Below are 26,304 nucleotides of genomic sequence, written 5' to 3' on the forward strand. Positions count from 1 at the left end.
CAAGGAGCCCCATGTGCAGTTACTCCAGTGGCCCGCTGCACACTTGGGGACAAGGAAAATGACCACTGAGTGGTCTGACCAACACTTTGGCCAGGATTCTTTTATTACCTGGCCTGGTAAACCCCTCCTCCAACAGGGAGGCCATGGTGACATTGTGGGTCTCCAGGTGTCAGTATCCACTCAGATTCTGTGTCCAATTGTCCTCATAACGTCTTGACAGTTCCCTACCAGAGCGTTGGGGCCACCCAAGTAAATGCTGTAGGTCTCTGGGAGAATCGGGGAGCCTCACAGTAAAAACTGACCAAGGCGTGGCCCGGCCCTTCCTCCTGGCCGCCCGGCCGCCTCTGCAGTTAGTGGTTCCGATGGGAAATTCGTGAAGTCTGGGAACGGAGTCGGGATCCCGCCTTTTCACTGGAGGCCCTGCCCTCAGCCTCTTCGTTCCTTCCTCTGCCATCTACCAGGGCAGCTTCAGCACTTCTATTCTGCTCACTGTGGGCCAGAACTTTCTCCAGGCCTCTGTGAGTCATCCCAGAATTGAGTGTGCCCTGTGACCTGAAGACTTGCCAGGAGATTAAATCCTAAGTTCCGAGTAAGTGTCTCCAAGTTGAGAACTCCTGCTTTCACAGTCTTCTGTTCTGGCCTCTGGGTCAAGGACCCTCAAACCCAACCCCAGGACTGCTGCCCGGCGCTGGCAGGTGGGCCGGCTCTCCCGCAGCTCCTCTGACGTACGACCTCTGTCCTTCTGACCCGGCCCACAGGTCCCCATCAGGTTACACTGGACTCTCTCCCGGTCATTGGCCTGGCAGCCAGGAGATGGGCCGGGGTGGCCTCCACGAGGGGCATCTGTTGCCTTGCGGCAGGGAGGCGCCTGCAGCGACTCCCAGCACAGTGAAGTGCCGGCTCTACCAGGGAAGAGCGGGGGCCCCGCCAGCTCTGAGGGCTCAGGGGTCTGCAGAGCCCCTTCCTCAGGGCTTCCACCCGGATGTCCCCACCAGGTTCAGGGTCTCAGGTTTACTCGGCCGGGGCCTGACCGTCACCGACCAGCGACGGCCGAGCAGTCACGGCGCCTGGAGCCGGGTGCTCCTATCATTCTCAGCCGCTGCTCAGCCCTCAGGTCTTCCCCCGAAGGAGACGGGATCTCTTTTTAGGACAAAGAGACCCCTGGCTCTCACCCTGAGCCCTTAACCGTTGGCTGACTGCCTCGGTCTCCCATTACCCCCGCAGGGCCGTCGGTGCAACTCAGCACTAGCCAGGTAGCCCCTCGACCCCTTCAGACTCCTGAGTCATCACACCTGCGAGGTGCTCCTTGTAACAGGACATTTTCCCAGGTCACGCCTGGTGGAATCTGGCAATTGGGCCTCCACCTTGTGCCGAGGACTCCCTGCCCCCCACACACCAACCGGGACGGGGTCACCAGTGGTGGGAGAGGCAGCACCAATGCCCCCTGCACTCCTGTGTCCGCTGGGGCCCTCCGAGAAGGAGGCACCAAGGCAGGCGGGATGTGACTAGAGATTTCCTGGGGCAATGGCTGCGAAGGATTCAGGGGAGGAGGCTGAGGATGATGGCGGAGCCCTCAGACCAGAGGTGAGACCCCTGGGAGGACACGGGGAGGGCGCTGGGGAAGGCGAGTGGCCGCCCACAGAGCAGCTCCTAGACTGTCCTGGCCATGTTGACAGGGACACCTGGAGCCAGCTTAGCCCCTTAAAGGATTTGGGTCTTGTAGGAATGGGCCTGTGTTCATAGCCCTGGGAGCAGCCCCCATGGGAAGTGTGGCCCCAGAGGGCACAGGTGGACCCAGCGGGGCGGCACCATGCGGGGCCCTAGGCAGCAGCACTCCAGGGCAGGGAGCCTGGGCTCGTGTTCCTGGCCGCCACGCAGCTGCCACACTCAACACACTTGCACACAGACACACAGCACACACACTGCACATCCACCCACACACTCACACACAGATACACACACTCACACAGCCACACCCCCACCTCAGTGCCCCCTGACTCCGGCGCCCATCCACACGGGAAAGGCCCCTGGGGAGGAGACAGTGACTGGTGCTGCCAAGGGACGGGTGGGCAGTGGGCGGTGGAGTGGGCATTGATGGGGGTCCAGCCGGAGGGGCTCCGGGAGGGGCAGCAGGTGGAAGGCAGCGTGCCGGAGCCAAGGCGTAACTTGCAAGCCCTTCAGATAGCAGAGCAGGGGCGGCCTGTCTCGAGGCTGCAGGGACTGCGTGTCCCTCCCCTTCTGCTTCAAGTCACTACTGCTGGGCTCACTGAGGACACAAAGACCCCTGGCCTCGGCCACCGTACTATCCCAACAGGAGATGGGACCCAGCTGCACCAGAATCAGGGCACAGACAGAAAGAGGTGGTCAGGAAGACCAGCGGGGCTGCACGCAGTGGGGCTGCACGCCGTGGGGAAGTCCTCCTGGGCACACACAGGTGACCACGAAGCTCTGGGGTCTCTCTCCTCCTGGGTGGAGGGGCTAAGCCAGAGATTAGCAAAGCTGCTCACCTGAGGCTGGAGCCACATCTCCTGCTGCCTGGGCCCCCTTCAAGGATGGCGGTGGCAGGCCTATCCCAGAGCCCAGGGACCTCGGCCCCAGTCCCGCCTGCACCCTCCCTCGAGGAAGAGCACTGGTCTGGGGGGCTGCCGCTCCAGGGCGGGTGGGGGAGTGGCGATCCCCCCCACAGCCCTGACAGGGACCCTGCTCACCCTCTCCCAGCCTCGGCTCAGGTAGGGCCATCACAGTGGCCCCAGGGCCCAGCCCCAGGAGCACCTGTGGGGTTCTTGCAAGGAAACCCGGGCCCAGCCAGCACCCCTAGGCCCTCGCTCCCCACCCAGAGCGCCTGAGGCTCCCGCTGTCCTGGCTGCCCTTGCCCCTGCCCGGCCGGCCTCTCACCCCTGAGGGGCGGGGACCCCACAGCGGGACACCCGTTGTGATCAGTGGGTCACAGAGCTGCGTGTCCCTGCATGAGGAAGAAGACCCCAGCCCGCTGGTCCTGAGCAAGGGGGACATGGGGAGGGGACGCCGGGCGGGAGGACCCTGCGGCCTCCCAGGGCTGCTCCTCCAAGTGGCGAGTGAGCGGGGAGTCCGAGGCGCCCCAGGCCCGAGAGTAGACGCCGCAGGTCGCGGGGAAATGGGCGGGGTCGGGCAGCAGGCAGGGAGGTGGGCAGGCGTCCAGTCGGAGCAGCAGTCCGAGCGCGGGGAGGGGGTCCTGTCTTCCAGGGGCCGCTCTCCCGCCCCGTCCCCCGACTCCCCGCACCCCTGCCCCCTCCGGTCCCCTCCCGGCCGCTCGGGTCCCCTGTCGGCCCCGCCCCGCCGCCATGCGCGGGGCCGCAGCGCCGCCCGGTGGCCTCTGTGGGCGCGGGGCGGGGCGGGGCGGGGCGGGGCGGGGTCTAGCAGCGGCCCCTCCCCCTGCCCACTCGGCGCCGTCTCGCACCGACGGGACCCGGAGCCTCTGCGCTCGGGAAGAGTCCGGCGAGGGGGCCCGACGCGCGGTCAGGTAAGGCCCTGTACAGTGCGGTCCGCCTCGGCGCCGGGACGCGGGGACTTGGCGTTCGCCGGGGGACGCGCCCGCCGCGGTGCCCGCACTTGCACCGCCGGCCTCGCTCGGAGCCCCCGGGTCCGCGCCTGGGGCGCCTCGCGCGGGGGCCCGCCCGTCTGTCCCCGCCTCTCCTGGGGCCGAGCTGGGCTCCCGGTTCCCGGCGCGATGCTGAGGCCACGGCGCCTGCCGTCCCTGCCCGGGTCCCCCATCTGCAGCCAGACCCTTGGCCGCTCCTGGGAGGCTTGGTTCTGTCTCGGGCCAGGGGACATCTCCGGAGGTTGAGGAGCCCAGCTCACTCCCACGGGAGGACCCCCCCGGAACTGAGCACAGGGCCTCCAGGGGTGCTGGTCCCCCTCCTCGGCTCGGCTGAAAGGGAGCGGATGTCCCTCCTCCCCCTGGAAGGACTGGCCCCTGGAATGAGCTCTGAGGGGCCAGCTTCCCGGCACTCGGGCTGCAGGCGAGGAGGGGGTCTCTGCTACCCGGAAGCAGGGGTGAGCAGGGAGGGGGAGAGCACAGGTCACACCCCACCCCACCCAGGAGTCAGCAGGAGCCCAGCCTGCCCCCATTCCTCTGAGGCTGGAGGGGCGCACCGGCATCCGCCCGACAAAGTCTGCTAAGGGAGACTAAGGGGGCGCTGAGTGGGACACAGGGAGGGAGGTGGGAGCCCAGGCGGACTGTGCCAGGGCGGCTCCCCTGCTGGTCGGGCCCCACACCCACCCAGGGCTCCTCACGGGCCCAGCGCCCACTGTGGGGGTGGGGAGGTCAGCCGCTGAGAGTATCAGCTGATGCTGGTAACAACCAAAAACGGCAGGGCGCAGGGCGGCGCCCTGGGGTGCCTGCCGTCCTGCCCGGGGCCCCGGAGAATGGTCCCCTGAACCCAGGGAGAAAGCTGATGGCCCCCACACCCCCAGGCCACCCAGCTGTCCCCAAGGGAAGGATCTGCACTTGTAGAGGGACACCCAAAAAGAAGGAGGCTTGAGGTACACAGATTTCCCTGGGTTTTGTTTCCCGTAAAGGAGTTCTGGCTTGGAGGCCATCTTACGTTGGGGTCTATTTCCTGTCTGCCTCACCGGGGCCAGGAGGCTGGATGGGCACTGGGGGCTCCCAGGAGGGAGGGAAGTGGTCTGCCTTCCTTCCGTCACTCTTGAGGCAGGAGAGCTGGGCGGGGGAGAGAGCCTGGGCCCCCGGGGCATAGGTGACTGGAGGGGCTGGATGCAAGGGGCGCAGATGTGTCCCCTTGGCAGGACGTGGCTCTCAGTGGGCCACTGGGCCACTCTGGTCACTGGGAAGCTGCCACCCTGGGCTGATGAAAGTGACCTGGGAGGCCTGTGAAGACTGCGGCAGGTTGGGGGCAGTTGTTGGGCATGTCCACAGTGGAAACTACAGGGAAGGCAACATCCAGGTGAAAGCCAGGCTCCAGCCGCTGGGTCACCTGGTCGGGTGGAGCGCGGCCCTGCACCGGGCAGGGCACATCCACGCCCAGCAGACTCTGCATCGCCAGCCAGCACAGGCAGCTCTGTTGTGCAGCAGACCCGCCTGAGGTCCCTCAGGTGTGAGATGAGCTCCCTGAGATGGGCCGGTGCCTGGGAGAGGAGCAGGACCCAGGGGTCTTCCCGGGGCCTCAGCAGGGGGTGTGGGCCAAAGCCAGCCTCCTCTCTGGCGCTGCTTTTTCATCTGTAGAACAAGGTCTCCAGGTTCACAGGGTATAGGGAGACCGTGTTTGTGGCCACAAGTGCTTTACAATGCTGGGAAACCTAGCTCTTGTGATTATTTTAAGAAAAACTCAAATAGTTTGATTCTTTTCCTTTAAACACGGCCCCGTGTTCCAGTGGGTCTCTCCTTCCTGTGGCTCCTTTCAAACATTTGTGCAAAGCCGGGGGACCATGGTGTGGGGCACACCTGCAAAGAAGCAGGGCTCGTGGGGTGCTGCTCCCTGAACAGGACCTGGGGGGCCAGCCCCCGCCCTGAAGCATGTGCTGGGATTGGGCCAAATCGGAAAGCGACACCCTGCAAAGACCGGGTGCAGATCCGCCCCAGAGATCTGAACAGGCCGGCAGCCCCACGCCCCGCCAGCGGGTAGCCTTCGGGGGCCCAGTGTAGATCCTGTGACGGGCAGACGGAGGGTGGGCAGCCCAGCTGTGGGGGGCTGCTCCTTGGAGAGCAGAGTCTGGGTCACAAGTTCTGAAAAGTGTCAAGGCTTCCAGACCTGTTGTCAGAGCCACCAGAGGAGTGGAGACGGGCCCTGGTGCTCTGGCTGTGGACAGTGTCTGGTTTTCTGTCCTATTTGCCAGTTTCATAGATGAGGGATGGTGCCTTGTTGGTTTGTCTCCATGTCCTTGGTTTTTGTGCAGCTCGATCACTGACCATTTGTACTGCTGTTACTTTCCTGGTTATGATTTCCCCATCTTCCTAATGGGTGCTCATTTTTTACTACTTTGTAAGAGATTTTTTTTCCCCTAATTTTTTAAAATTGTGGTTAAATACACATAACATAAAATCTACCATCTGAACCATTTAAAATGTATAGTTCAGTGCTATTAAGTACCTTCATATTGTGATACCATCACCACCATCCATTTCCAGAACACTTTTCATCTTGTAAAACTGAAACTCTGTCCCATTAAACACTAACTCCCCAATCCCCCCTCCCCCAGCCCCTGGCAACCACCATTCTACTTTCTGTCGCTATGATTTCTGAGATATTCTAAGTACCTCATATAAGTGAATCATACAGTATTCGTCTTTCTGTGTGTGGCTTATTTCACTCAGTATAATGTCCTCAAGTTTCATCCATGTCATAGCATGTGTCAGAATTTCCTTCCTTTTCAAGGCTGAATAATATTCCATTGTATGGATGGACCACATTATGCTTATCCATTCATCCATCGATGGACACCTGGGTTGCTTCCACATTTTAGCTATTCTGAGTAATACTGCTATGAACATTGATGTACAAATATCTCTTTGAGACCCAACTTTCAATTCCTTTGAGTATGTATAGCCCCAGAAGTAGAACTGGTAGATCATATGGTAATTCTATTTTTGTTCTTTGAGGAGCCACCATACTATTTTCCATACAGCTCTACATTTGTACATTCCCACCAACAATTCCATTTTCCCCTTATCTCTCCAACATTTCTTGTTTTTTGATACTGTCCATCCTAATGAGTGTAAGGTGATATCTCATCGTAATTTTGATTTGCATTTCCCTAATGATTAGTGATGTTGAGCATTTTTTCATGTGCTTATTGGCCATTGGTATAACTTCTTTAGGGAAATGTCTATTCAAGCCCTTTGCCCATTTCTGAATTGGGTTGCTGGGGTTTTGGTTGTTGAGTTTCAGTTCTCTATATATTCTGGATATTAATCCCTTATCAGATATATGATTTGCAAGTATTTTCTCCAATTATGTAGGCTGCCTTTTGACTCTCTGGATAGTGTCTCTTTTGTATTGTTCTGCATTTATTATTAAAACCAACAGTCAAGGGTAAATGACAGACTGACTGCCCGTCTTTGTTCACTTTGGACATTAAAGACTGGAATAGGAACACAGTGTCACTTTTCCACGGCAGAGGTTACCCCTGGCCTCTGACCCCCAGCAGCAGGTAGAGTCAGACTTCACGGCAGTGACAGTCACCATCATGGGAGACACCCTCCCTTTTCTTTGGGATCTTCTGTAGTGGAGAGGAGCACCCAGAGTTGGGCTGAAGACATCTGAAGACAGGGAGAAGAGCCGAAATAATCAGACCTCAGAGGGTACTTACGTGCTAAGAGGTATGTATGGACATTTTTTTTTAAATAAATTTATTTATTTATTTATTTATTTTTGGCTGTGCTGGGTCTTCGTTGCTGCGCACGAGCTTTCTTTAGTTGTGGTGAGCAGGGGCTACTCTTCGTTATGGTGCGCGGGCTTCTCATTGTTGTGGCTTCTCTTGTTGTGGAGCACGGGCTCTAGGTGCATGGGCTTCAGTAGTTGTGGCACATGGGCTCAGTAGTTGTGGCTTGCGGGCTCTAGAACTCAGGCTCAGTAGTTGTGGTGCACGGGCTTAGTTGCTCCGCGGCATGTGGGATCTTCCTGGACCAGGGCTCGAACCCATGTCCCCTGCATTGGCAGGCGGATTCTTAACCACTGTGCCACCGGGGAAGCCCTGTATGGACATTTATAGTGCCAAAACAGGCGTGCTGTGGGGACCATCAAGTTAAAACTTTTAAACTTTATTCCTATCAGAGACAAGTCAGACTAAAGAGGCTACTGCTTTAGGGGCAACTAGAGAAAACTGGTGTCACCCTGATGAAAAACAGTAGCGATCACAGTGATTCCAGGACTTCAAAGCTCCACAAACATGATGTGTTTTCTTTTGCTTGTTTAGGCTTTCTTCTCTTTCTTTTCTCTTTATTCTTCATTCTCTCTTTCTCCGGTCTCCATTAGGTTCTACCCCCACTCACTGCAGGTATCTAAAAGCTCACTTCTTTCTCCTCTTCATCTCTCTTGCTACTTTGAGGAGCGGCTATTACAACACGTCATAGTAGAGCAACATTCAAAATGCTCCTCTATCATAGTTCTGAGTCTGGAAACTGGTGGTTTGGTGAATTGGGTCAGCTCATTTTGAAAAAGGCAAGCAAGTTGTAAAAAGGGGGTTGGGAGCCTTGAGGTCAGACGCTATGAACTCCCCAAGTCCACCAGCCAACCTAACAGACTGGCCAGGCGTGGAACACGTGTGTGCCTGTGTGATGCCACGTCGTCCTTTGTCTTCTCATGGGACCTGACAACGTCATCACAGAGAAACTAACACCGTGGAAGGGTTTCTTTCAAACGTATGATGACCTTGCGTTGTTTCTATTCCTGAGTGGTGTCTGCGTCAGTGTTAGGACTGACAGACTGACTGAATTCTTACTGCTGTCACCTAACTTTTTAAGCCTATTTAAAGGTTTACTGTTTCTCTGAGTCCACATTTGCTGTTGATAACAGCAGCAGAAGCAAGAGTCCCGCTCTGGATTTAAAAGCACCAGTTGCCATCTTTCACAAGTGTAACACTCGCAGAACTCATTATTGCCCCCCAGAAAACCCACCTCCATAGTAGCAAGAATTTCTTCTCCAGGTTCAGTATCTCTTAGAGCCTTCGCACTTGCTGTGTCTTGGCCAACTGGCAGAAACTCACACTTAGGTCTGCAGTCATGGTTTGTAAATGCAGCAGGACCAAGGCAAGCTGAGCACAGTTTTTCCTTCTGGAATACACAACACTGAAGTCGTTTTCTCTGGGTCCAAGTAGGATGTTCTCCTCAATTTCTGAAAGCTCAGCAACACAACCCACCAGTAATTCTATTTTGTCATTTCATTTCCACTCTTTGGTTGCAATTATTTTGGCTCTATTTTGTTCTAATGAGTATCTATTACAAGGCATTATTTCAAATCCACTGTCAGTTGCAAACATTCGCAAGTAAATAAATACGTGTTCCTTGAATAAATTCTCCTGCATCATTTTTTTTAATAAATTTATTTTATTTGTTTATTTATGGCTGCGTTGGGTCTTTGTTTCTGCGCGCGGGCTTTCTCTAGTTGCGGCGAGCGGGGGCTACTCTTTGTTGCAGTGTGCGGGCTTCTCATTGCAGTGGCTTCTCTTGCTGTGGAGCACGGGCTCTAGGCGCGCGGGCTTCAGTAGTTGTGGCACGTGGGTTTCAGTAGTTGTGGCGCGTGGGCTCAGTAGTTGTGGCTCATGGGCTCTAGAGCGCAGGCTTAGTAGTTGTGGTGCATGGGCTTAGTTGCTCCTCCTGCATCATTTCTGTTGCAAAGTCAGACATTTGACGGCTTTCTCCAAGTGCTCATCTTTCTTAAAATGTTCAATCACTTCCTTTAGTTCTTCTTGCCTTCCTGTAACAGACCGAAAGCTAGTATTCATTTTGTGTGTTTGAAAACCAAAATAGGGATCAAGAACCAAACTGGTTGCTAGGTCATCATTTTCAGAGTTCCTTGGTGGACATTCCAGAAGATGGTACATATCGACTCTGCCCTTCGCATCCTGAGTTACAATAACCTCGCCTCTTGTGCTACTCTGCGGTCCCAAAGGCAGCGGCTGGTCTGGGGACTCCGTGTCCTGGGTCCCAAAGCCTCGTGTTCTGAGGCTTCGCTGCTGCCTCTGGTGTCAGGCTGCCCTCCTCTCACAGCCCCAGAGCCTCACTGCCCTCCCCAAAAATGCATCTCCACCCCCAGTGAACCGCTCAGACCCTGCCCACGACTGGTGGAAGGACACGAAAAGGAGTGCCCTGGACCAGGCTGAATAGTGTCTTTTGATGCACAAATTTTTAAAATTTTCATGGAATCCACTATGCCTCTTTTTTTCTTTAGTTGCTTGTGCTTTTGTTGTCATATTCAAGAAAGCATTGCCAAATCCAGTATTGTGAAGAGTTTTTCCTTCTGTTTTCTTCTAGAAGTTTTATAAATTTAGGTCTTACACTTAAATCATGGATCTGCTTTGAGTTAATTTTTGTGTATGGTGTTAGGTAAGGTCCAACTTCATTCTTTAGAATGTGGATATCCAGTTTTCTGGCACCATTTGTTGAAAAAGACTGTCTTTTCCCCCACTGAATGGTCATGACACCCTTGTTGAAAATCGTTTGATTACATATGTGAGGGTTATTTTTGGACTCTATTCTATTCCATTTGTCTATATGTCCCTTTATCCCAGTACCATACTGTTTTGATTAGTGTAGCTTTGTAGTAAATTTTGAAATCAGGAAGTTTGTTCCTCAGTTTGTTCTTCACTTTTAGAATTGTTTATGCTATTCAGGGTCTCTTGATATCCTTTGCGAATTTTAGAGTGGTCTCTTCCATTTCTGCAAAAGTCATTATTGAGATTTCAATGGAGATTGCATTAAATCTGTGAATCACTTGGGGTAGTATTGACATCTTAATATTAAGTCTTCCAATCTATAAACACAGAATATCTTTCCATTTATTTATATCTTCTTTAATTTCTCTCAGAAATGTTTTATATTTTTCAGTGAGTCTTTCACTTCTTTGGTAAAAATAATTCCTAAGTATTTTATTCTTTTGATGCTAATGTAAATGGAATTGTTTTCTTATTTTCCTTTTTGTGTTATTCATTGTTAGTGTATAGAAATGCAACTGATTTTTGTGTGTTGACTTTGTTTCCTGCTACTTAGCTGAATTCATTTATTGTAACAGTTTCTTTTTGTGGACTCTTCAGGATTTCCTACCTATACAATCATATCATCTGTGAACAGAGATAATTTTACTTCTTCCTATACAGTTTGAATGCCTTTTATTTCTCTTTCTTGCCTAATTGCTCTGACTAGGACTTCCAATACTATGTTGAATAGAAATGGTGAAAGTGGGCATCTTTGCTTTGTTCCTGACCTTAGAGGAAAAGCTTATAGTCTCTCACAATTGAGTATGATGTTAGTTGTGGGATTATTATAAATGGCTTTTATTATACTGAGGTAGTTTCTATCTATTCCTAGTTTGTTGAATTCTTTAATCATGAAAGGATATTGAATTTTATCAAAAGATTTTTCTGCATCAATTGAGATGATCATGTGCGTTTTTCTTTCATTCTGTTAATGTGGTGTGTTACATTAATTGATTTTCATATGTTGAATCATCTTTGCATTCCAGGAATAAATCCCACTTGGTCATGATGTTTAATCCTTTTTCTATCCTGTTGAATTCTGTTTGCTAATATTTTGTTGATGATTTTTGTATCCATGTTGATAAGGGATATTGGTCTGTAGTTTTCTTTTCTTGTAGTGTCTTTGTCTGGCTTTGGTATCAGGGTAATGCTGACTTCATAGAATGAGTTTGGGGGTATTCCCTCCTCTTCAATTTTTTTGAAAAGTTTGACAAGTACTGATGTTAGTTCTACTTTAAATGCTTCCTAGTATTCATCTGTAAAGCCGTCATGTCCAGGCCTTTTCTTTGTCAGGAGATTTTCAATTACTGATTCAAACTCCTTACTAATTACAGGTCTATTCAGAATTTCTATTTCTTCATGGTTTTGTCTTTGTAGGTTTTGTGTTTCTAGGAATTTGTCCATTTCATCTAGGTTATCTAATTTGTTGACATACAACTGATTATAGTATTCTCTTATAATTCTTTTTATTTCTGTAGAATCAGTAGTAATTTCCCACTTTCATTGCTGATGTTAGTAATTTGAGTATTCTCTTTTTTTCTTAGTCCATCTAGCTAAAGATTTGTCAGCGTTGTTGATCTTTTTGAAGAACTGACTTTTGGTTTCATTGATTTTTCTCTATTGTTTTTCTACTATTTCATTTATCTCTGCTCTAGTGTTTATTATTTCATTCCTTCTGCTAGCTGTTAATTTGTTCTTTTTCTAGTTCCTTAAGTTGTAAAGGTAAAATTAGGTTGTTAATTTGAGATCCTTCTTGTTGTTTTATGTTAACATTTGTAGCTATAAATTTTCTTCTTCATACTGCTTTTACTGTGTTTCATATGTTTGGTATGTCTTGTTTTCATTTTTATCAGTCTCTGAGTATTTTCTAATTTCCCTTGTGATTCTTCTTTGACCTATTCTATTGGTTTTTTAAGGGTGAGTTGTTTAATTCCCACAATTTTGTGAATTTTTCAGTTTTCCTTCTGTTATTGACTTCTAAAGTCATCCCATTGTGATTAGAGAAGATACTTTTTATGTTATTTTCTTTTTCAATTTATTGAGGCTTCCACTGTTGTTACACTTCTCCTCATCATTGCAAGCCTTGCCCTCTCTGGTTGAATTGACTTCCAGGAGATTTAAAGGGCTGGCACCTTTTTTCCTCCATTCATTTTTCTCTTTTTCTCCTTTTGAGAGCCAGACATTGATGATTATGACATTCAAAAGCAACTGCATATACAGGGGGAATTAAACAGGAACTGCACATGCCTGGGGGAAAGTGCAGGCTCAGGAAGGAAATGAAAAGACCTTACCTTTACTCCTCAGGCTGAACCTTGGCACGGAGACAGCCTACAATAATCAAAAACAAATGTCCAGTTTTTAACAAAAAATCAAAAGGCAAACAAAGGAACAGGAAAGTATGGCCCACTCAAAGGAAAAAATATAAACTCACCAAAACTGTCCCTGAAAAAGACCTGATGGTGGATCTACTAGACAAAGACTTTAACACAACCATCTTAAAGATGCTCAAGGAACTAAAGGAAGATGTGGAGAAAGTCAAGAAAATAATGTATGAACAAAATAGAAATATCAATAAATAGAAAACCTAGGTAGAATCCAAAACGATATAATAGAGCTGAAGAGTACAATGACTTTTAGTTATTTATTAGAGGGATGCAAAGGCCAATTTGAGAAGACAGAAGAAAGCATTAGTGATGTTGAAGATAAGACAATGGAAATTATGAGTCTGAGGAGCAGAAAGAAAAAAGATTAAAGAAAAATGAACAGAACCTAAAGGACATGCATACTTGTTTTGGGAGTCCCAGAAGGAGATGAGAGAGAAAGGGGCAGAGGAAATATGTGAAGAAACTTCCCAAGTTTGATGAATGACATGAATATAAACATCCAAGACAAGTAGGATGAACTTAAAGAGACTCCCAGTGATACACATTATAACCAAACTGTCAAAAGACAAAAAGAAAGAGAGAATTTTGAAATCAGCAAGAGAGAAGTGACTCATCATATCCAAGGGATTCTCAATAGGATTACCAGATTTCTCATCAGAAACTTTGGAGACAAGAGGCAGTTGGTTGATATATTCAAAATGCTAAAAGGAAAAAAAAAACTATTGCCTGAAAATTCTATATCCAGCCTAATTGTCCCCCAGAAGTGAGGGCAACCTTAAAACATTCCCGGATAAACAAAAGCTGAAAGAGTCCATTACTGCTAGACCTGCCCTGTAAGAAATGCTCAAGAGGGTCCTGAAGGTGAAATGAAAGGACACTAGACAATAACTTGAAGTCATATGAAGATATGAAGCTCTCAGTAAAGGTAAATACATGAGCAATTATAAAGCTATTATTATTATAACAATAATTAATGTAACAATGGCATGTAACTCGCTTTTTTTCTACATGATTTGAAAGACTAATACATTTTTTTAAATTATTAATCTAATATATACCCAAGAGTGGAATTGCTGGGTCATATGGTAGTTGTACTTTTAGTTTTTTGAGAAACCTCCATATTGTTTTCCACAGTGGATGTACCAACTTACATTCCCATCAACAGTGCATGAGGGTTCCCTTTTCTTCACATCCTCACCAACATTTGTTATTTGTGTTCTTTTTGATGATAGCCATTCTGACAGGTGTGAGGTGATATCTCACTGTGGTTTTGATTTGCAATTCCCTGATGATTAGCAATGTTGAGCATCTTTTCCTGTGCCTGTTGGCCATTTCCCCTTTGGAAAAATGTCTATTCAGTTCTTCTGCCCATTTCTTTTCATAATTGCTTCACAATACCGTGTTAGTTTCTGTTGCACAACAAAGTGAATCAGCCATATGCACACACATGTCCCCATATCCCCTCCCTCTTGAGCCTCCCTCCCATCCTCCCTATCCCACCCCTCTGGGTCATCACGAAGCACCGAGCCAATCTCCCTGTGCTATGCGGCTGCTTCCCACCAGCCAATGATTTTACATTCGGTAATGCGTATATGCTGATGCTACTCTCACTTCACCCCAGCTTCACCTTCCCACCCCATGTCCTCAAGTCCATTCTCTATACCTACCTCTTTATTCCTGCCCTGCAACTATGTTCATCAGTACCTTTTTTTTTTTTTTTTAGATTCCATGTATCTGCGTTAGCAAACAGTATTTGTTTTTCTCTTTCTGACTTACTTCACTCTGTATGACAGACTCTAGGTCCATCCACCTCACTACAAATAACTCAATTTCGTTTCTTTTTATGGCTGAGTAATATTCCATTGTATATATGTGCCACATCTTCTTTATCCATTCATCTGTTGATGGACATTTAGGTTGGTTCCACGTCCTGGCTATTGTAAATAGTGCTGCAATGAACATTGCGGTGCATGTCTCTTTTTGAATTATTGTTTTCTCAGGATATATGCCCAGTAGTGGGATTGCTGGGTCATATGGTAGTTCTATTTCGACTTTTTAAAGGAACCTCCATACTGTTTTCCATAGTGGTTGTATCAATTTACGTTCCCACCAACAGTGTAGGAGGGTTCCCTTTTCACCACACCCTTTCCAGCATTTATTGTTTCTAGCTTTTTTGATAATGCCCATTCTGACTGGTGTGAGGTGATACCTTATTGTAGTTTTGATTTGCATTTCTCTAATAATTAGTGATGTTGAGCATCATTTCATGTGCCTCTTGGCCATCTGTATGTCTTCCTTGGTGAAATCTGCCCACTTTTTAATTGGGTTGTTTGTGTTTTTGATGTTGAGTTGTATAAGCTGTTTATATATGTTGGATATTAACACCTTATTGGTCATATCATTTGCAAATATTTCTTCCCATTCAGTAGGTTGTCTTTTCGTTTTGTTGATGGTTTCCTTCACTGTGCAAAAGCTTTGAAGTTTAATTAGGTTCCAGTTGTTTAATTTTGGTTTTATTTCCTTTGTTTTAGGAGAGAGAGCCAAAAATATATTGTTGTGATTTATGTCAAAGAGTGTTCTGCCCATGTTTTCCTCTAGGAGTTTTATGGAATCTGGTCTTACATTTAGGTCTTTAATCCATCTTGAGTTTATTTTTGTATATAGTGCTAGAGAATGTTCTAGTTTCACTCTTTTACATTTAGCTGTCCAGTTTTCCCAGCACCACTTATTGAAGAGGCTGTCTTTTCTCTATTGTATATTCTTGCCTCCTTTGTCATAGATTAATTGACCATACGTGCATGGGTTTATGCACTGGGCTGTCTGTTCTTTTCCATTGATCTATGTGTCTGTTTTTGTGCCAGTACCATACTGTTTTGATTACTGTAGCTTTGTAGTATAGTGTGAAGTCAGGGTGCGTGATTCCTCCAGCTCTGTTCTTCTTAAAACTAGTATTATTGTAACTCCACATTTTGTTTTCTACATAATTTAAGGGACCAATGCATTAAAAATAATATTTGCTTGTGTTTTGGGACACAAAATGTGTAAAGATGTAATTTTGTGACGTCAGTAACTGAAAGGGATAGGGAGGGAGCTTTTAAAGAAGCAGATTTTTTTGTATGTTGTTGAAGTTAAACTGGCATAAATTCAAATTATATTGTTATAACTTTAGAATGTTAAATGTAATCCCGTGGTAACCATAAAGAAAGTACCAAAAGAATATGCACAAAAAGAAATGAGGAAGGGATATACATGTTTTGCAACAAAAATCAGCTGCACACAAAAGAAAACAGTAATGCAGGAAATGAGGAACAAAAAAGCTATAACTAGGGGGCTTCCCTGGTGGCGCAGTGGTTGAGAATCTGCCTGCCAATGCAGGGGACACGGGTTCGAGCCCTGGTCTGGGAAGATCCCACATGCCACGGAGCAACTAGGCCCGTGAGCCACAATTACTGAGCCTGCGCATCTGGAGCCTGTGCTCCGCAACAAGAGAGGCTGCGATAATGAGAGGCCTGCGCACCGCGATGAAGAGTGGCCCCCACTTGCCACAACTAGAGAAAGCCCTCACACAGAAACGAAGACCCAACACAGCCATAAATAAATAAATAAATAAAAATTAAACTTTAAAAAGAATATCACCAAACATTCCGAGAAGCAACTGGCCCTGAATCTGATCAGGGACCACTTCTAAAAAAAAAAAAAAAAAAAAAAAAAGCTATAACTACCTAGGAAACAAATAGGAAAACTACAGAAGTAAGTCTCTCCTTATCAGTAGTTACTTTAACTGTAAATTGATTAAACTGTCCAAGCAAAAGACAGAGACTGGCAGAATGGATGTTAAAAAAAAATGAGATCCAATTATATGCTGTCTACAAAAGATTCATTTTAGAACCAAAGACACAAACAGGTTGGAAGTGAATGGATGGAAAATGTTATTCCATGCAAATAGGAACCAAAGGAGAGCAGGGGTAGCTATACTAACACCAGATTAAAATGGACTTTAAATCAAAAAGAGTTACAAGAGGCAAAGAAGGACATTATATATTAATAAAAAGTTTAAAACAACAAAAATATATTACACTTGTAAACATTTACACAATAATGGGCCATCAAAATTTTTAAACCTTAAGAATATGAAATCTTGATCATGCATTGGGAATATGGTTGCCTGGCTCTTGGTATGTTTCCACTCTGCTCATGTTGTTTTGTTTTAATGAAGGTGATATGCGGGAGCCCAGTTATCATGAGTGTGGACTCAGAACCATGCTGCCTGGATTTGGATCTCAGCTGTTTTCTGAGCACCGAGGACAAGTTACCTGTCTCAGTCTCAGTTTCCTCATCTATGAAATGGGGATTATAATAGCACCAGTGTGCTATCCACAAGGGCTCTTGTGAGGGTTAAAAGAAAAGATGTAGCATAGTGTCTGGTGCAGAGTAATCATAAGACATTTCACTGTCATTTCATCTTTTCTATTTCCTTCAAAGACTTTTTGGTCCATGTTTTACACTCAGTTACTTACTTCTCCTGGACTTTATTTGGGTGTACTGTGTGAGGTGGGATTACTTTATTTCTAATCACATCGTGACCCCTTTTCCCAGCCTTCTCTCAGTGCTCTGAAAAGCAGCCGTCTCATTTCCTCAGTTCTCATATGGTGTTATGCCACTGCTGTATGGTCTGTTGGCCATTCCAGCACCAAAACCACTAATGCTTTATTACTGTAATTGTATTCCATTATTGCACTTGATAACACAAGTTTCATCACCCTTCATTTTTTATTTTTCTCAGCTACTCTTATTTTTTCTTCCAGGTAAATCTTAGATTCATTTTGTCAACATGTAGTGGCAAAAAAAGCAAAAAGTTTTATTGGAAATTTTAATCAAAATTACATTCTATTATAGATTCAGTTAGAAATAACTGATATTCTTAAATATTGTGTCTCTCATCCAAAAACAAGGTTTGTCTGTCCACTGTGTTCCTTAGAAATTTTTGGACTTTTTTTCATAAGTCCTGCACATCTGTAGATTCTTATTAAGTTTATTCCTTGGATTTAAGTTGTTTTTCTTGCTAGTGTAAATAGTATTTTTTCCATTACATTTCCTAATTGGTTGTTGCTGATAGAAGAAAATCTGTAGATTTTTGTGTATTTTTTTTCTTACAATTGCCTCATTGAATACCCCTTTCTCTCTCCCCTAAACTTTGTTCGATTGATTTTATTGGATTTTCTAGGTAGACAGTCCCATCTTTAATAAGGACAGTTCCTATCTCTTCCTTTCCAAGACTGACATTTTGTTTCTGTTTACTGTCTTATTGCATTGGCTTCCAACACAACAGTGAATAATATAATGAGATCAACACTCTTTGTCTTTTTTATTTTTTATTTTTCGTACTCTAATGGTCATTCTTCAAGTGCAGGAGTTTTTAATCCAGAGTCAGTTCCATAGATGGACCCCCTGAATTAATGAGGACTATGATTTCTCCATATGAGTAATCTGTGCATATGTGTCAGGTGAAACTGTCCAGATTCTTAAAGGAGTCTGTGACCCACAAAGATAAGAACACCTATTTAGTTTTTGTGTAAAATTTGATACTGGCTGTTGATTTGAAATTTATATCCTTTATAATATTAATCCAACACCTAAGTTTCTTATGAAGTTTTACTTTTATAATGTTAATCCAACTCCTAAGTCTCTTATGAGGTTTTGCCTTGTTTGTTTGTTTGTTTGTTTAACCACAAATGCATGTTTTGGGGCCCTTTTAGAGCAGTTACACACATACCTCATTTTAATGCACTTCACTTTATTGCACCTTGCAGATGTTTTGGTTTTTATAGATTGAAGGTTTGTGGCAACCCTGCATCGAGCAAGTTTATCAGCGCCATTTTTCCAACCACGTTTGCTCACTTTATGTCTGTCACATTTTGGGAATTCTTGCAATATTTCAGACTTTTTCATTATTATCTTGTTATGTTGATCTGTGATCAGCAGTCTTTGATGTTACTACTACAACTCACTGAAGCCTCATATAATGGCTAGCATTTTTTTTAGCAATAAGGTATTTTTAATTAAGTTATGTACATTGTTTTTTAAGACATAACACTATTGCACACAATAGACTACAGTATAGTGTAAACATAACTTTTACATGCACTGGAAAACCAAAAAAATTCCTGCAACTCCCTTTATTGCAATGTTTGCTCTATTATGGTGGTCTGGAACCAAATCCAGAATATCTCTGAGGTATGCCTATACATGATTTTCTTTTTTATATTAATGTGACTTACATTAATATGTTTCCTAATGTTGCATCATTGTATTTTTAACTAACTTCATCTTAGTACTGGTTTAGTAGTCCTTAATATGCTACTATATTTTATTTTCTAATATCAGTTAGGATTTTTGCAACTGTATTCAAAAGTGATATTTATCTATAGAGTTCCTTTTAGGGGTATCTTTTACCAAGTTTTGGTCTTAGGTTTTGCCAAGTTAACAAATGAATTGAAAAGCTTATCGTTTTATGTTCTGAAATAAGTTAAATAAAGAAGTGTTTGTTCTTGAAAATGCAAAAGAACTCACCCAAAATCTGTTTGGGCCAGAGTCTTCGGGAACGTGTTTCCTTCCCGTGTTTCCATTCCTTCCAAGTCAGAGTGCAGCCGGTTCCTCACCTCCTCTCTAGAGGTGAGGCCACTTTCCCAGAAAACGGTCTTTTCGCATTTACTAGCTCACTCAAAGCTGCACTTGGTATACTCTTAAAAACAAACAACAAGAAAAACTCTCCTCATCTATCATTATTTTACTCCTTAAATTTGTATATTTCTATATTTGTGTTTACATCATTTTTATTCTTGCTTAGACTTGCTAAAATTTTTTCTATTTTATTGGCCTTTTTGAAGAACCAGCTCTTAGATGTATTTATTATTCTACTGTGGGTTTTTTTTCTACCAATTGTTTTTTTTTTTTTTTACCACTTTCTCTCTTTTGCTTTCCTGAGATTTATCTCTTTAAGTTTTTTTGTCCCTATTCTCTAACCACATGCCTAATTTGTTACACTAATTTCTTATTTTATAACATAAAGCATCTAAGGCTATGTATTTTCCCCCGATTATAGTTTTGGCCTTCTCATATTTGTTTTTATGTGTACATCGTCATTGTCACTAATTCCTATGTAGTTTTTGTGAGAGTTTTTCAATTTCAAGTGCTTTGTTTTGGGGTTTTTTTTCCTATGTCTTACTAGTGACAAATTTGGCATTGTAGCTCAAAGAATTTTATCTGTAAAATTTCCATTTTTTTAATAAATTAAAACTTTCTTTGTGGCTTACTCTAGGATTGAATTCTGTAAAATTTTTAAAAGAGTGTATGTTCTCTACTTGTAGGTTTTGAAAACATAGGTATATATGTAATATGTGCACGTGTTTTATGCACATTATCCAAATCCTTTATGTTTAGAAAATACATATTCCCGGCTTGTTACTATCAAAGTTTTATAAAACATGACATTCAGATCCTCTGTTTTTTTTAATATGATCTGTCAGTAACATAAAAAGATGAGTTAAAGTCTACTTGGTTGCAGTCTGTCAGTTTTTTCTTTGATTTTTCACAGATTGTGCTTTAAGTAATATTGTGTGTTACGAAATTAGGTACATAAAGATTTATAACTGGAGTGCCGCAGCTTTTATCTTTCCCTGGGCCCCATCCCTCATCCTCTGTCTTAAATTCTAGTGTCTCAACAACACTGCCCCTGTCTTTCTCTCCATTTGCATCCATCCCTCCCCACTCCATTTTCTTTGCACCATCTGTGGCTTTCTATTTAAAGTGTGACTCTTATAAACCTCATGGCGATGGGTTTCATTTTTTGACCCAATTTAGGAAAGTTTGTCTTTACAGGAGAATTTAAGCCATACACCTTTATTGTCACAACTGATCTATGTGAAATTTCTGGCTTTTAATTTTATGCTTCAGTTCTTTTCCCTTCATTTTCTATATTTTACTGTATGTCTCAAGTTTCTTTGCTTTTCATTTATTTTTATTCATTTCTCCATTGTCTGCAGAAATTCCTTGCAGAATATTTTTAGGAACGGTGTGTGGGTGGCATAGATCTGAGCCCTTTTACATCTGAGATGTTTATCCTTTTTTTATTTTTAATGGAAGTATAGTTGATTTACGATGTGTTAATTTCCGCTGTTTGGCAAAGTTACTCAGTTATACACATATACACATTCTTTTTTATATTCTCTTCCATCATGGTTTATCCCAGGATATTGAATATAGTTCCCTGTGCTATACAGTAGGACCTTGTTGTTTATCCATTCTATACATAATAGTTTGCATCTACTAACCCCAAACTTCCAATCTATCCCTCCCCCATCCCCCATCCCCCTTGGCAACCACTAGTCTGTTCTCTGTGTCTGCGAGTCTGTTTCTGTTTCGTAGATAAGTTCATTTGTGTCATATTTTAGATTCCGTATGTAAGTGATATCATATGGTATTTGTATTTCTCTGACTTACTTCACTTAGTGTGATAATCTCTAGTTGCATCCATGTTGCTTCAAATGGCATTATTTTGTGTTTTTTTATGGCTAATATTCCACTGTATAAATATACCACCTCTTCTTTATCCATTCATCTGTCAGTGGACATTTAGATTGTTTCCATGTCTTGGCTATTGTGAATAGTGCTGCTATGAACATAGGGGTGCATGTATCTTTCTGAATTAGAGTTTTGTCTGGATATATGCCCAGGAGTGGGATTGCTGGACCATATGGTAGCTCTATTTTTAGTTTTCTGTGATGTTTATCCTTATACATGAAAGATAAGTTGGCTGGGGAGACATCCTTGGGTCATTTTTTTTTTCCTGTCAAAATCCTGAATTATTGTCTCATCTTTGTCTACAACGTTGTAGAGAAAAAGTTTTATGCCTCTGTTAGTGGTCTATTGCTGTGTAATAAAGTACCCAAAACTTAGTGATTTAAAACAATAAGCATTTACTATCTTGTAATTTATGCAGGCCAGGAATTCAGGAGAGGCTTCGCTGGGTGGTTCTCACTCAGGGTCCCTCATGAGGTGCAGTCAGGATATTGGCCACAGCCTCGGTCATCTAAGTCTTGGCTGGGGTGGCGGGTCTGCCTCCAAGACGGCTCACTCACCGCTGTCGGCTGTAGGCCTCATCACCTCCCCCGTGAGCTTCTGCAAAGGCTGCTTGAGCGTCTTCACGTTACAGCAGCTGGCTTCCCCCATAGCAAGTCAAGAGGGGACCAGGCAGAAGGCACCCTTCCTTTTATGAGCCAGTCGTGGAAGTCACACAGCATCACTTCCATGTCTTTCTGTTGGTCATACTGGCCAGAGACAGTTCAGGGGGTAAGAGGAGTCTGCATGGGCAAGAGTAATCGGGGGCCACTTGGAGGCTGCCTACCGCAGGCCAAAGTGATTTTTCCCTTCGGGTGTTTTCTGTATTTTGTTGTTGCTATTGTATTTTTCCCCTGGGGTAGATATTTTTAGAATTTTTCATTACATTTGAGAGTAAGATTTTCCACCAGTACACTTTATTATGTGGGCCTCTTTTAATTTATTATGTGTGTTTTTGTGTGTGGTGTATGATGTGTGTGTGTGTGCTGTATGTGTGCTGTGTGTGTGTGGTGTGTGGTGTCTGTGGTGTGCTGTGTGTGTGTGGTGTATGATGTGTGAGTGTGTGCGATGTGTGTGTGATGTCTGTGTGTGGTGTGTGACGTGTGTGTGGTGTGCTGTGTGTGCTGTGTGTGTGTGGTGTATGATATGTGAGTGTGTGTGATGTGTGTGTGTGTGGTGTGTGATGTGTGTGTGTGTGGTGTGTGACGTGTGTGTGTGTGTGCTGTGTGTGTGTGGTGTGTGTGTATGGTGATGTCTGTGTGTGGTGTACTGTGTGTGTGGTGTGTGTGGTATGTGTGATGCGTGTGTGATGTCTGTGTGTGTGTGTGCTGTGTGTGTGTGGCGCGTGACATGTGTGCACATGGAGAACAGTGCCAAGCTGGGCAAGCCTCCCCTCAGGTCTGTCCCCTCTCACCTGTAGCACACAGGACATGGTGGGCCTTATGGTGCCCTCTCTGCGGTCTCTCCTCCATGGGGCAGCAGGGTGAGGGGTAGTGGAGGACAAAGCTGTGCCCACATCCTAGTGGTCAGCCCTGACTGGCCCCCCTGACTGAAGTCCCACAGTGGCCGTCGCCAGTGGTTGATGGCTCTGGACCCTTGGCTCTGGCTGGTGCAGCCCGACTCCCTCTTGGCTTCTGGGTGCTTCAGAGCCCCTGGCCTGCCCCTCACCCCACCTTCTTGGTCCTCACCTCAATCGAGTGTTGCCCCCAGACCTCCCTAGACCAGACTCCTCTCGGCCAGGAGCTTCCTTCCTCTGGCCATTCCCTCAGTCTGGGCACATCCATCACCTCCTGCAGGAAGCCCTCCTGGATTTCCTGATACTCCCACGGGGCTTGCTTTAATCTCAGCAACTGTCACCACCCTTCGGGGTCATGACTGTTACCTGTAGCCTCACAGCCTCTTGAGCTAACCATGACCCCATGCGGAGGGAGGCAGGACCACGTCCTGTGCACCCCTAACTACGCCAGGAATAACCCCTCTCACCTTAAACCAAGTGCAAATTCACCTTCTCTCAAAAATGAGACGTTTCCACAGTGTTGAGGGGCATCACCAAGAAACAGCACCAAAGTGCCCCTAACGCCTCTGCTTCCCTTCAGAGCTCTCCAGGTGCCTCCTCTCGCCCCCAGCCATGTGAGGGCCCAGGTTGCCAGCAGAGCCCAAGTCCCCGGCAGGGCTGCATCTTCAGCAGGTTCACCCTCTGTTCCAGGGGCGCCAAGTGAACCAGTTTGCAGGGTCCCCACTGGAACAGCAGGGTGACAAGCCCCTTCCTCGCCTTCCCACGAAGGGTCCCCCTTCCCCTCACACCGTGTCCCCAGAGCCCAGCCAGCCCACCCACGCCGCACCTCTAGGTCCTCTCGCTGCATTTGTCCGGCAGAGGGTGCCCCCGAGTGCAGAGGCCACAGCATCAGGACCACCCCAGGCTCCGCGGAGACACGCCAGGGCGCAGTGACCTCTCTGGAGAAGGGTCCCCTCCACCCTGTGCAGCTGTCCCCACGTCCCTCAACAAAGCAGGACCCGGAGGCCACTGCCTGCCGGCCCTTCAGGCCTGTCCTCGTCAGCGCCCACGTTCCGCTCCCCAGGCCGTCCCCCTCCGCAGTCAGCATGGCGTCCGGTACCAAGGCGCACCCCGGCCCAGCCTGGGCCCCTCTCCCCTCCCCGGGTGCCCCTCCTCCCAGTCGCCCCCAGCGACCCCTCTGCCCTGCCCACCGCCGGACCCCCTCTGTCCTCACCGATGCCGGTCACTGGCTTTTCAGTTCCCAGGCCGCGCCTGTCTGCCCAGCGCACCCAGGCTCTGCAGGGCAGGGAGGAGTGGCGAGCGTCCCACCCGGAGCGGAGCCCAAAGCTTGCGGTCTCTGCTCCCAGTCAATGCTTGTGGCCCATCCAGGGCAGGGGGAGAGGGGCCCCCGAGCCCAGCTGCTGGCCGGCCGCGTGTGTGCCGCCCCCACCGTCTGGGGAGGAGGGCTCGGACCGTGCTGTGCGCGCGGGGCACCGTCTGCAGCGCCGCTCTCCCCTGCTGCAGGATGTCGGGGCGCACGGGCGCTGCCAAGATGCTCCCAGGCCCCTGCTTCGCCCTCCTGCTCTGGGGGCTCCTGGGGGCCGTCCACGCTCAGCAGCAGGAGGTCATCAGCCCCAGCACCTCCGAGAGGAACAGCTGCCCAGGTACCACCGGGGTGGGTGCGGCGAGGCCTGGGCGGGGCCGGAGGGCGGGGGCGGGGCGGGCTGCGGGGAGGCCGGGCGGGCAGAGCCCGGCACCAGCCCGCGCAAGGGCCCCCGGCGCCACGGTGACTCGTGTGCGTCCCCAGAGAAGGCCGACTGCCCGGTCCACGTGTACTTCGTGCTGGACACGTCGGAGAGCATCACCATGCAGTCCCCCACCGACAGCCTGCTCTACCACATGCAGCAGTTCGTGCTGCAGTTCATCAGCCAGCTGCAGGACGAGCTCTACCTGGACCAGGTGGCCCTGAGCTGGCGCTACGGCGGCCTGCACTTCTCCGACCTGGTGGAGGTGTTCAGCCCGCCCGGCAGCGACCGGGCCTCCTTCACCAAGAGCCTGCAGGGCATCAGCTCCTTCCGCCGCGGCACCTTCACGGACTGCATGCTGGCCAACATGACCCAGGAGGTCCGGCAGCACGTGGGCAAGGGGGTGGTCAACTTCGCGGTGATCATCACCGATGGCCACGTCACGGGCAGCCCGTGCGGGGGCATCAAGCTGCAGGCCGAGCGGGCCCGCGAGGAGGGCATCCGGCTCTTCGCGGTGCCGCCCAACCTGAAGCTGAACGAGCAGGGCCTGCGGGACATCGCCAACACGCCGCACGAGCTCTACCGGAACAACTACGCCACCATGCGGCCGGACTCCACCGAGATCGACCAGGACACCGTCAACCGCATCATCAAGGTCATGGTGAGTCGCTGGGCCGGGGAGGCCACCCCCACCCGCCAGCAGCAGGGACGGAGCGTGGGGCCCAGAGCTCTGGGATCCGCTCACCCGCGTGGCAGGGGGCAGTCCACCGCTCCGGGCCTCAGTTTACCCCCTCTGAGTGAGGTGGCTGAAGAGGGTGGGCCCCGGGCAGGGTCCTGTCTACTCCGATGTCCTGCATCCCCGCCCAGACTTGGAGCTGACCGTGTCTCCAGGTCCCCCCTAACCAGGGTTTCTGTCTGGGTCTTTTCCGCAGAAACATGAAGCCTACGGAGAGGTGAGAGCGTTTCCATCCCTGCCGGCCCTGCCGGGAGCTGCTTGGGGCCTCTGAGCCAGCAGAGACGACCACCCGCGCCCCACTCCCTGGGGCTCCCAGGGTCTAGGACAATGAGGGGGGGGCCGGCCTGGGAGCAAGACCCCTCAGCTCCATGTGGGGCCTGAGACTCGAGTCTGGACAAAGGGCTCCTGGCCACAACCAGGCTGTTTAAACGCAGGAGGTCAGCGTTAGGGTCTACTCAGCCAAAGGATGAGGGTCGAGGTTGAGGGTTGCCCTCTGGGCTGATGGGCTCCATCCACCTGAGGGAGGCCAGGAGGAGAAGGGAGGTGGCCAGCTGGGTGCCCAGCACAGGACCTGCAGCACAGGACCTGAAGCCTGTGCTTCCCAAGCACCAGCTCACAGCCCAGGATACTACAAGCACACCCTTTCCCAGCTGCTCAATACCACAGCGATTTAATGTGCAAGCGCAGTGGGGACTGGCCAGCAGCGATTTAATACTTTCTACTGTTGGTCATTGCTTAATGCAGCCTTGATTTCCAAAACTTGCCTAGAGCACTGGTGTGGACCCCTGAACCCGCCCCTGGTGGGCACAGGGGCCTCCTGGGCACCTCCCAAGTCTGTTCCGTCACGCAGCCCCCAGCTCAGGATGGCCCAGTGTCCAGTGGGCCCCAGGCTGCACCGTCTCCCTCCCCCCTGGGACTTGTGGTGCTAGCCTCACACGCTGCCCCTTGCTTCCTGTTTCAGTGCTACAAGGTGAGCTGTCTGGAGATCCCCGGGCCCCCCGGCCCCAAGGGCTACCGCGGACAGAAGGTAAGATGCCCAGACCACCCGAGGGGTCTGTTTCCCAGGAAAGCCCCCGACCTGTCTTGAACTCCAAATTTAGGGCCAGTGCACCTCGGATGGACTCACCACTTCTCACCCTG

At 48.1% G+C, this 26,304-nt stretch overlaps 1 protein-coding gene and 1 pseudogene across 1 annotated transcript in view; one reads left to right on the forward strand and one right to left on the reverse strand.

Moving 5' to 3' along the window:
• The first annotated feature begins 3,403 nt into the window (after positions 1 to 3,403).
• Positions 3,404 to 26,304, forward strand: part of COL6A2 (collagen type VI alpha 2 chain) — a 37,242-nt gene continuing 14,341 nt past the window's right edge. Inside the window, exons 1-5 of the mRNA XM_059921754.1 lie at positions 3,404 to 3,499; positions 24,208 to 24,347; positions 24,491 to 25,089; positions 25,361 to 25,381; positions 26,126 to 26,191. Of these exons, the coding sequence (XP_059777737.1) occupies positions 24,209 to 24,347; positions 24,491 to 25,089; positions 25,361 to 25,381; positions 26,126 to 26,191 (825 nt within the window). The 5' untranslated portion in view covers positions 3,404 to 3,499; position 24,208. The remainder of the gene's footprint in view (positions 3,500 to 24,207; positions 24,348 to 24,490; positions 25,090 to 25,360; positions 25,382 to 26,125; positions 26,192 to 26,304) is intronic.
• On the reverse strand, positions 8,379 to 9,565 carry LOC132365591 (histone-lysine N-methyltransferase KMT5B-like; annotated as a pseudogene).

Source organism: Balaenoptera ricei, chromosome 4, assembly GCF_028023285.1.
Source record: "Balaenoptera ricei isolate mBalRic1 chromosome 4, mBalRic1.hap2, whole genome shotgun sequence".
Lineage (NCBI taxonomy): Eukaryota > Metazoa > Chordata > Mammalia > Artiodactyla > Balaenopteridae > Balaenoptera > Balaenoptera ricei.